Source organism: Poromitra crassiceps (genome assembly GCF_964638095.1).
Source record: "Poromitra crassiceps genome assembly, contig: HAP1_SCAFFOLD_376, whole genome shotgun sequence".
Taxonomy (NCBI): Eukaryota; Metazoa; Chordata; class Actinopteri; order Beryciformes; family Melamphaidae; genus Poromitra; species Poromitra crassiceps.
The window spans coordinates 99698-111078 of NW_028152028.1; the positions used below are offsets into that span (position 1 = coordinate 99698).

An 11381-nucleotide genomic window follows, 5' to 3' on the forward strand; every position below is an offset into this window, starting at 1 on the left:
TTGAGCAAGGCCCTTAACCCCAACCGCTCCAGTGGAGCTGCTCAGTGGCCAACAGATCAGACTGTGGTTGTACTGGTCAGCTTCCAGGTATGAATGTGTGTGTGAATGTGAACAGGGCACTCCTGAAAAAGAGAGCATTGCTCTCAGTGAGACTCCCCCTGTATTTAAAAAAAATAAAAAATAAAAATATCGGCATGAAAACCGATACCGATATTTTCCGATATCAATTTTTTTTATGCTAATATCGGTCGATAATATCGGTACCCCCCCCCCCCCCCCCCCCTCCGGTTTTGGCTTTCTTTTTAGCATTCGGGGCTCCAGACTAACTTTTTTACATTGGTTGCACCGGTGCACCTTACTTTTTAATTTAAGTGCACCCACATTTTTCACCACACCTTTTGGCACCGCAATAATACATTTTAAGCATTACCTTCTTTGTCATTTTATATACATAATACACATTGGTAATTTCTTAAAGTGATAGATTTTCATGTAAATATATGTCTGTTAAAGAGATATGCAACATTTTTTCCACTTTTTTCTGTTGAAAATCAATATATATTGGCAATTAGCTGTGTTCTTGAGGAATCCAGGACATAGTTCTGACTGTTAAAGGAGCCCAGTCTAGTACTGTAAGCTACTGAGGTGCTAAACCGCGGATGACCTGGGTGATGCGCTCGCTATAGTTGATGTTACATACATACGATATTGTTGTGTGTTGCGTAGGAAAATTATCAAGGCAGTCCTTCAGTTGCAAACGTGGATTTATTACTCCAGTGCACCAACGTGAATATGGTCCATTTTTGTTGTCCAAACACAGAAAATCAGAGCACACCAAACAAATGTCGCGCCACAGCGAAGTGGTCAAAAACCCTTTGCCCTTCCGGGTCAAACACCTAGTGAGCAAAGGTGAAGGCAGCACCTATGTAGACTACCTGAGCCCAGGTAACATGGCACAGCGACACCCCATGGACAAAATAAAAATATGACAGCATAGAAACACATTTGGCACTTACACTGACATTTACTGTAAATCTGAGTAATTCCTCATCTCTTCTCACATACCCATGCAGTTCCATACAAACTAAAAAGGCCAGCTGTAGACTCCAATTTTCCTCCCTTTCTATTGGCAGAGCTCTTGATCAGTGACGTAGCTTGATCAGTGACGTCACCAAACCCAGCCCGCCCATCTCTCGTGTCTAGGCCCCTCCCAGCCAAAGTTTATAAAAGTGCCTGCACACCATGCTGAGCCTATGGAGTGTGGAGAATTGTTGAATAGAGAGAGAGAGATTTGTGGAGCGTTTTGATTAGAGTGCATAGTGTAAATTGTAGTATTTAGTAGTGTTGTCACGGTACTCGGTACTTCGGTACTTGGACGGTACTACATTGCTACGGTACTGAACGGTACCTGTTTTTCATGGTACCGAGGGTACCAAATTTACTATTTAGTTTGCCACCATGGCTTGGCTTCATGGACCCAGCCGCCAGCTAACGTTAGCCTGTCTGCCTGATCAACATACATACATACTGCGCATACAGCCCGCGCACTTCCGGGACTACGGTGTCCCCGAACGTCCACACGTAATCGCGAACAGTCATTCACAGCTTGTACTTGGAGCAGTGCGCACAGGCAGCGAAGATAATGGCTACAGCAGGAGCGGCTGCTCCTGTCCTATTCCAACAACTCAACTTGTTGAGAAGAAGAATGCAAAGAGTCGCATTTGGAAATATCAGTCCCCAAAGTCCCATCTGCAAAAAGTGTGAAAGGGAGTTCCAAACCAAACAGGGTAACACATCCAATCTCGCCAAGCAGCTGAAAGACAGGCACCCAGACCTGTTCAAATAATTCAAGGTGGGTTAATTCTTTCAAACGGTGTAAAATAACACGTTTAACAACATATCAAACAGACCTTATCCTGTCACATTCGTTTTTGAGATAGCTGGCAATGCATTGTGTAACCAAAAAACGTTTGCGCTAACGTTAACGTAACGTGTTTTGTAATGGAATCATTATGGGACCCGGCTAATACCTGGTACAGCGTTAGCTAGCATAGTGTAACACGTGTGCAATGCAATGTTTGTAATGGAAACATTATGGGACACGGCTAATAGCCGAACTTAGCCATAGTTCAACATGGCATCAAAATAAATACAAGCTTCTTTCGGGTGAAACATGTCCGTGAATTAAAACTAGCTACATAAAATTGCTTGCACTCTACATGTGTGTATGTGCAGTTGTCCTTATCATCTCTTTATTTTAGTAAATCTCACTGACGTTACTTTCCATTTAACAGTATGCGAGAGATGAAGATGAAGAGGAAGGCACAAGTCGCGGAGCCCAAAAGACCACCCAGCAGACAATTCCTGATGTTTTTGAAAAGCAGAGGAAATATGACAAGAACTCACATGAAGCAAGAAAGTGTGATAGGGCATTGGCAGAATTCCTATGCATCGATCAAATACCAATATACACCGTTGGAAAAAAAAGGATTCCAGCAATTCTGTGAAATAAATTAAATTATAATATTTAATATAATAATAAAATTAAATACTTGAGGGCTACATGCCACTGGTGTTGCACTGTCTGTACTCACTGCCATACATAGTTGATGTAAGAAGTAAGCAGAAGCACATTGTTTTGTTTTAAAGTTGAAGGCTACATGCCATTTGTTCATTGGAAATGGTTGCATACTTTAATAAAGGAGAATATGTTCAAGAAATATCAGTCTGTTTTTTTTACCGTGGTACCGAAATTGGTACAGAGTACCGTGGAAATTCACTAGTACCGGTACCGACTACTGAATTATTGGTACCGTGACAACACTAGTATTTAGTAGTTTAGGTTTAGTTTTAGAGTACGTCAGATAGCCTAGGTTGTTTGTAAAAAAAAAAAAAAAAAAAAAATCGTCTGTTTGCATAGGTATGTGAGAAGAGATGGTTCGGTTCTCAAAAGAGATAGGCTTGTGTCTAGATGAACTGGACCTGCAACATACCACGGCAGAACGAAATAACCACAAGGCTGTCAGATGGAAAGGTTGCAAAAGGGAAGTTGACTATGGGGCGGCTGTAGCTCAGGAAGTAGAGCGAGTCGTCCACTAATCGCTTTGGATAAAAGAGGTCGGTGGTTTGATTCCCGGCTCCTCCAGTCTGCATGTCAAAGTGTCCTTGGGCAAGACACTGAACTAGGGATGCACCGATCGATCGGCACGTGACCGGAAATGGCCGATTTTCACGTGATCGGCCTCGATCGGTGATCTGCGCCGGTCACTCTAAAATGCCGATTCTGTGAGCCGATTTTCAAGTGACGTGCGCGCACCGAAAAGCAGTGAGACCGAGTGGATGTGGATGAGTTGCAGCCAAAACAAAAGCTGCCACTACACAGTACACACATGCCACAGCATGTCTTCGTCGGTGTGGAGCCGCGGAGGGGCCGCCGGGTAGGTTGGAGTCCACAGTACATTCCAGTCTGAGCGGCTCGCTTCACCTCACCGTCCCCTCTTCCCCGACCAGCCTCCACATCACTGCTGCTGCTGCTATCTGTCAGTCACGTTGTAACCCTAACCCTAACGTGTACAGCCAGGAGAGGACTTTTGTTTCGTATTGCGAATAGAACGACAAACATAATAATAAAACTCATCGCACCAGTGTGCAAGGTTTTCTGTGAGAGATGATTTTTTTTCGAATGGCGGATTAAAAAAAACGCGCTCTGTGTGTAAACTACGATATTCAAAGTCAATTCAAACTCATTTCCTCATCTAGGCTACTCAAGAACAGCCAAATCCACAACTGTAGAGTGGGCATGGCTTCGAAGGTCTCTGGGCTCCAGAGCTATAGGCTATAAACTCCTTGTCCATGGATAACATTTTGACGTTTATTTATTTTATTTTATTAGTTTATTTGGTAGGGACATATACAAAAAAACATTAAACCCCATAGGGGAAGATATGCTTTGTAACAGATTTAGCCATAGGCTACTTTCCATCTGAAGCCCCTGTTCTGTTGCACCTTTTTTCTTTTGGAAAAGTAAATGCATGATAGCTGTGGGATATACTGGAATTATTGTTTTATATTCATTGTATTTACACAAAAAAGAAAAGCTCTGTCCAGTAACCTGGAACACTTTTATTTTGAGATGTTTTTGAGTGAGATCGTCCTACCTCATGCAAATGATAAGAAATGTAACATGAATGTTAATTTTCTATTAAAGAAAAGTTAAAAAGTTAAAAAATAACCTGCCAATTATTGTTATTAGAAAAAAAATCGGAATCGGCAAAAATCGGTATCGGCAAGTCAGACTATTCAAAAATCGGAAATCGGAATCGGCCAACAAAATCGCAATCGGTGCATCCCTACACTGAACTCCAAAAAAAACCCAAAGGGGGCACGGTGGCTCAGTGGTAGAGCTGTCGCCTCACAGTCAGAAGGTCCTGAGTTCGATTCTCGCCTGGGACACTGTGGGCGCTGTGGTTGTGTTCCCCCCCATATCTTCAGTGCCCACTGCCCAGGTGGGGTATCTCGTCGTAAGGGCCTTTCTGTCTGTGTGGAGTTTGCATGTTCTCCCCGTGCTCCCCCCAGGGGGTTCCTCCGTACATAACCCCCCCATTAAAAACATGCAGAAGATCAGATCGTCATCGTCATCCGACCAGTGACGACAACATCCGAAGTTGGTCCCCGGGCGCTGTACGAGAAAGCGACCACTGCTCCTGGCCTGCCCCCCGGAGGAAAGGACAAGCCAGGATGGGTCAAATGCAGAGGACGAATTTCACCGGCCACCGTCAGCATGAGTGTGTTTGTGGCCATGCATGTGTTGATGTGTGATCGTGTGACAATAAAAGACGGGCTTGTCCGTCTGAAATCGTGTTTAATCGTGTTTAAATTGCTCCCGTTGGTGTGCCAGGACCCTGCGTGGTCTGAACTGTGACATGAGGAATTACTTCGTTTTACAGTAAATGTCAGGACTTTGACCTGGATTCATCAAGAACACAACTCATTTCCAATATATATTGATTTTCAGCAGAAAAAGGTGTTGAGTATCTCTTTGTAGTATTTAGTAGTTTAGGTTTAGGTTTAGTCAGATAGCCTAGGTTGTGTTTGTTTGTAAACAATAAAAATAAATGTGTGTCTGTTTGTTTGTTTGAGTTTAGATTAGTGTCCAGGGCCTAGCAGCTCCGCTGCCTCAAGAGGGTGTTTGGCTGCAATCCTGCATTCCCCCCCGGATAGTTTCTCTAACCCACTGCCCCAGTAGGGCAGCGCTGGTGTCACGCCGTCGCCCACCACCAGCAATACGCTGTGTTGTTTTATGTAGGGGTGGGACAAAATATCGATACTCACGGTATCGCGATAACGTTATCGATACACTGGCACCAAGTATCGATATGTTTTTTTTTGATTTTTTTTAATAAACAGGCTAAAATATTATGCTGTGTGTGGTAGTTGAAACATAGTTTCAAGTTGACGTTTATTTATGTTTGTAGTTGAAACAAAAACATAAATACTGTAGGCTACATGAATGGAAATGTTTGATCATTAATATCTACTTTTAGAAATTATATAGGTAGGTAGGTTATATAGGTTTTCTTGTTTTAATAATAATAATAAAAATACTTAATGTGTAACTTTTCCTCCATGGTATCGAAAATGGTATGAGTGAGTGAGTGAACTCTGAGAGAGTTCATGTCAATTCTGCTAATAAATACATAATACCTGCTTCTTGCCTTTTAGGGGTATTTTTTTCTCTTCAGTTACACAGATATCGTGATGTATCGTAGGTTAAATTTCTTCCAATATATCCATTATCGCAGAATCGCTGTATCGTGATAATATCGTTATCGAGGGCCAAGTATCGTGACCATATCGTATCGTGAGTTACTCCACGATTCCCACCCCTAGTTTTATGTGAATATTTCGGCTGGTTAGAATGCATTTCAAGAAACTGCTCTAGCTAGCTTTCATTGCAAAACGTCGGCCAATGCTATTAGCCGACTCCTGTCTGCCTGCATCACGCTAGCATGTTAGCCAGGCTAATCTGCTTGAGGCTAATTTAGCCTTGAGCTACACTGAATAACACAGACCCTGACAGCTTTGACTGGTGTTGGCTCGCTCCCCCAGTGGTCCCGATGCATCCATATACTTCTACTACCTTCAGATAAAGTTTGTAAGCTCACCTGTAACTATCGGTGACATTCCTGATACCATCCACTTCCATGATCTTTAGACATGTTGTAAACGCATCCCAGCGTATCGGCGACATTTTGGAACCCTCAGTATTGTGCTAACGCTGCTAACGTTCACAATAACGAACAAGGCTCATTCAGGGCAGGCTTAGTATTATAACTTTTACCTGCTGCCTCTGCACATCACAGGACAGGCTAAATGAAGCAACATAAATATACATTATGTAAAGTCATTGCATAAATGTGTTTTTATTGAAAAAGTGGCGTCAAGTAAGCAAGTCTTGTTGGAGTGGATAGAGGGGCAAAGTGACCGCCTACTTACTGCTTCAGCACTGTACCAGAGATTTTCAGATATATTTAGAAACAGGAGAGATCGCATAACATTTAAATGGGACCAAAACGTTAAAAAAATGCGGGTTTAAAGAAAATATTTTTATAATATTTTAATAAAAAAAAATATAATATTTTTTATTTTTATTTTGGTCCGAGTGAAATGTTCTATGGTCTCTCCCGATTATAGCGTTAGCTGAACCGTTTGGTTCGACGAAGTAAAACTATTTTATAAGCATTTTACGAAATGTCTATGGGAAAATAGATGGCGGATGAAAATCTCTGGTACAGTGCCGTTCCATTTTGCCTCTCTATATCACAGTGCAACCATGTTACGGTCAAACTACCCATTTCACTACCACGTTGTATTTGCAAGGGGTATATATACACCCCATCGATGTATGTGTGTTTCTCTTAGGGTTTTAATTTAATTTAATTTATTTTTGTCCAATATTAAAATATCCCAGAATTGCATTTTGTGTTCAAAATAAATATTATTTCTATCTAACTTTTTAGCCATATGTGATGGTTTTCTTGTCAAAAGTTATGCCGCCTCTAAGCTTTCTCGGAAATATCCAAACAATGCTGGTGTTTGGACGGAGAGAGCCTGGTGACGCGAGGTTAGTTTGGACAGGAGAAGGGAGGGGGTGGTGGAAGGGAGAAACATGAGCAGCAGATCCATTCACAGCACTAACTGGCTTTAACTGAAACTACACATGCGTGAGCAGGAAATGCACAGAGCTCTGCCATTGGCTCTGAAATGTGCCCGCCCCACACAAGTTAATCCTATCCAAATGTGGAGCGGGTGGATTCGAAAGCCTGAAAACTTGCCCTTTTTTGAAAAAATTACAGGATGTAGGTCTGGCTTCTCTCTGGGGTATCTGGGGTTGCATATCTCTATAAGTCACTATCTATCACCAACTGAGTTAACACAATGGGGATTGAGCCTATGGCCCATTGATGGAAGCCTTTGCATTTTAAGTATTGCAGCATTTATGAACTGGGTGCCTGCCTGTGGTGTGATTGTCATCTTACATTATGCTCCTAAGTTGAGCACATAAAGAATTTCAAGTGCACAATGATTAATCTCTGATACATACTTTTTTTTTTAATTCAATTAAAAAAGCGAGATGCAGGACGGGCGAGGCGTCCGAGCAAGCGAAGCGAGCCCGCAGAGCGGTCGAGCCTAGGAATCAAGTGCGCGCCTAGTTTAAGAAAAGAGCGAAACAGCCAAGTGCAATTTAATATAATGCGAGTGTTTTAAGCGTTGAAAACTTCAACAACGTAGACTGCCTGATACGAGGTCGCTGAATCATATATATATTCATTTTCCCCAAAAATCAAGGTTTATTCATATTTATGCAAATTGAATAATAATCGAGTACCGAAATTTGTTTCAACAGCCCTATTCTCTATCACTGGACAAACGGAATGAACGGCTCTCCTGATATTGGTGTGTGTGTGTGTGTGTGTGTGCGTGCGTTTAGGTGGAGCAGTTCTGGAAGTTCTACAGTCACCTGGTGCGTCCTGGAGATCTGACCGGACACAGCGACTTCCACCTGTTTAAAGAGGGCATCAAACCTATGTGGGAGGTACGACCCTCAACAAGGCTAGGTGGAAACCTGGCATACTGTATGGCCGGCGACCTGTTGGCATTGTTAATGGGAAGGGCTGTCAGTGGCAAAAGTATGATGAGCTCTTCTCCTAATGTCTTTCGTGGGTGGGGCTTGAGCAGAGCACACACACACACACACAGTCCAACTCAGCCCAGCTGACGACATGTTCCTCTCCCGCCCTCCAACCCAGGCGCTGACACACATAAATTTGCATAATGTCCCAAGATGCATTGTGGCGTTCATAAGTTGACAAGGAGGCAACCAAATGAAGCTAAATGAGTGCTAGATAATAATGATATTTATTTTTACCACACTGTGCAATTGTGGAATATTTCAATGTTGGCCAAAATAAAAAATACATTTTGACTATATGAATTACCGTAATTTTCGGACTATAAGCCGCGCCTTTTTTCCCATTTTTCGACCCTGCGGCTTATATAATGGTGCGGCTAATCTATGGATTTTTACAGCTAACGGCTACTAGGGGACCTCCTAAATCTATGGATTTTACAGGTTACAGTCCACCACCTTTAACTCTATGGGCTCTATGGCCGGTCCGCGCCCCCCACCTTTAAGCGGCGGGCTCCAGCAGGAAAAGCTGGAGGCCGGAAAAGAGTGAGACAGGTAGCGCGCAAAAGTGGAACCGAGAGTGGTACGAGAGACAGAACGAGAGCAAGACAGACAGACATTACGAGAGCGAGACAGTTTGTGCAAAGGAAGTTTTCATGCACAAACCCTCATTATGGAAAACAAACGTAGAAATGCATATGATGCAGCTTTTAAGTTAAAGGCAGTCAATCTGGCAGTAAAAGAAGGAAATAGAGCTGCTGCACGTACCCTTGGCATCAATGAGTCAATGGTGAGACGTTGGAGACGCCAGCGGGAAGAACTGTCTCAATGCAAAAAGTCAATAAAAGCTTTCAGAGGTAATAAAAGCAGATGGCCCGAACTTGAAGACTTTCTTGAAGATTGGGTGAACACACAGAGAGCAGACGGCCGAGGTGTTTAAACCGTGCAGATCCGACTGAAGGCCAAAACAGTCGCCACCGAAATGAAAATTGAAAATTTTAGAGGTGGACCATCCTGCTGTTTCAGATTTATGAGACGAAAGGGACTGTCCATCAGGGCGCGGACGACTGTGTGTCAGCAACTCCCTCCCGACTACCAGGAAAAAATAACAAACTTTGGCGAATTCACACAAAGAAAGATAGAGGAATATTCCATCGGACCGGACCAGATCATAAATATGGATGAAGTGCCTTTGACGTTTGACCTGCCTCTCACCAGGACTGTTAACAAGAAAGGTGAATCGTCCATCACGTTGAGAACCACTGGCCACGAGAGAACGAATTTCACTTGTGTTCTTGGCTGCACAGCATCTGGATTAAAGCTTCCGCCAATGGTGATTTTTAAGCGGATTACAATGCCAAAAGAAAAGATCCCGAACGGCATCTCCTTTAAAGTCAACAAGAAAGGGTGGATGATGGAAAGCGTAATGAAGGAGTGGCTGAATGAGTGCTACGTCAAGCGCCCTGGAGGATTCTTTCGCCAAAAAAAAGCTTTGCTCGTTTTGGACAGCATGAGGGCCCATATAACAGATTCTGTGAAAGCAGCCATCAAGAGCACAAACTCAATTCCAGCTGTGATTCCTGGGGGCACAACGAAGCATCTGCAGCCACTCGACATCAGTGTCAATCGTGCGTTCAAAGTGGCACTACGCGTTCAGTGGGAGGCGTGGATGACTAGCGGCGATAAATCATTCACCAAAACTGGTCGCATGCGAAAAGCAACTTTCACTCAAGTTTGCGAGTGGATCCTGACAGCATGGAGGAGTGTCAAAACATCCACGATCACCAACGGGTTCCGAAAGGCTGGACTGCTGCGTGATGAAGAGGAGGACGCCGCCACAGCTGAGGCCCTTCAGAGGCTGTTCGATTCCGACAGTGACGAAGAGGAGTTCGTTGGTTTTGAGAGCGACAACGAAGGAGAGAGGAGAGTGGCTGACAAAGCCACCCTGAGCCTGTTCGTTTCCGACACTGAAGATGACGACTTTGGTGGTTTTAGTACGCAGGAAGAAGACGAAGATGAGGATTAATGACTTGACTTTTCTGGTTACAGCCGTGTACTGCACCTTAGCCTAAAAGATGAAGACGAGGATTAATGACTTTTCTGGTAGGCTGATTACCGTATATTTTAAGCAGCCGTGTTACTGCAACTTTAGGCTTACGCGCTTACTGTCGTGTTACAGGCACTTTATTTTGAACTTTAAAAAAAACACATTTAATTTAGCCATTGATATTGCCTCGTCAAGCGCTGTAAGCTTTGTTTTTTGTTATAGTACTACTGTAGGCTATAATGTAGATCAGTGGTTTTCAACCTTTTTCATGCCAAGGACCCCTAAATTGATACACATTTGGCCGCGGACCCCCAATTGAAAATATTTTGTACCAGGGACCCCCAGAAGCAAAGATATCAGTTAATTTCCGCTTTAAAAAATATAAATATTCAAAGATGTGCACACTTTTTCAAGGTTTTTCAAAAATAGCAGATCTTCAAGCTCATAGCGCGGCACCGAGTGCCGCGCTGCCGCTATGAGCTTGTTGAGCTTGCTAGAGCTTCAAAAATAGCCAAAGCTAAGTGGTTAAATGATTGTGACGCTATTAACTAATTTTGCTGGGGAACCCCTAGCACTCCCTCAAGGACCACTGGTGGTCCCTGTACCACTGGTTGAAAACCACTGCTGTAGATCACTGCCGGTACGTGCGCTGGGAGCGCACCGTTTAAGTTTGAAAGTTGAAAAGTTTGTGTGTCTGAAACGCTATGTGATACAGTACAGTTTACACAGCACAGTACATGTTCTGTAGCTACTATTGCACTAAATGGTAACACTTGAATACGTTATGCAAATATGCAACTTGTTTGTTGAAATGTTAATAAATGGGAGCTTCCTCAAACAGCTATCTCTTTCCCGACAATCCCCTCTGTGCACGAACCCTTACATATGGTAATTAAACATTAAAACACCTGCGGCTTATAGTCCAGTGCGGCTTATATATGTACACATCATTCAATTTAGCTGCTGCGGCTTATATTCAGGTGCGCCTTATAGTCCGAAAATTACGGTAACACCCTTAAGCACGGCACATACTCCTGCAAACCGGGAGCGCGCTCGGGCCGAGGTATTCATACTCGGAGCACTTCTCAGAGCACCGCTGTTTACATAGTACAGTGAATGGCCCATGATAAAGTCAATGAAACTCAA

At 43.3% G+C, this 11381-nt stretch overlaps 1 protein-coding gene across 2 annotated transcripts in view; it reads left to right on the forward strand.

Annotated features, from left to right (window-relative positions):
* The window catches only part of LOC310771132 (eukaryotic translation initiation factor 4E type 2-like), a 95365-nt gene that overhangs the window by 26046 nt on the left and 57938 nt on the right, over positions 1-11381 (forward strand). The window contains exon 4 of one of the 2 annotated variants that reach the window (XM_083663795.1): positions 7991-8095. The exons of the other annotated variant lie outside the window; for it this stretch is intronic. Coding sequence (XP_083519921.1) covers positions 7991-8095 — 105 coding nt within the window. The remainder of the gene's footprint in view (positions 1-7990; positions 8096-11381) is intronic. 2 annotated transcript variants of the gene reach the window in all.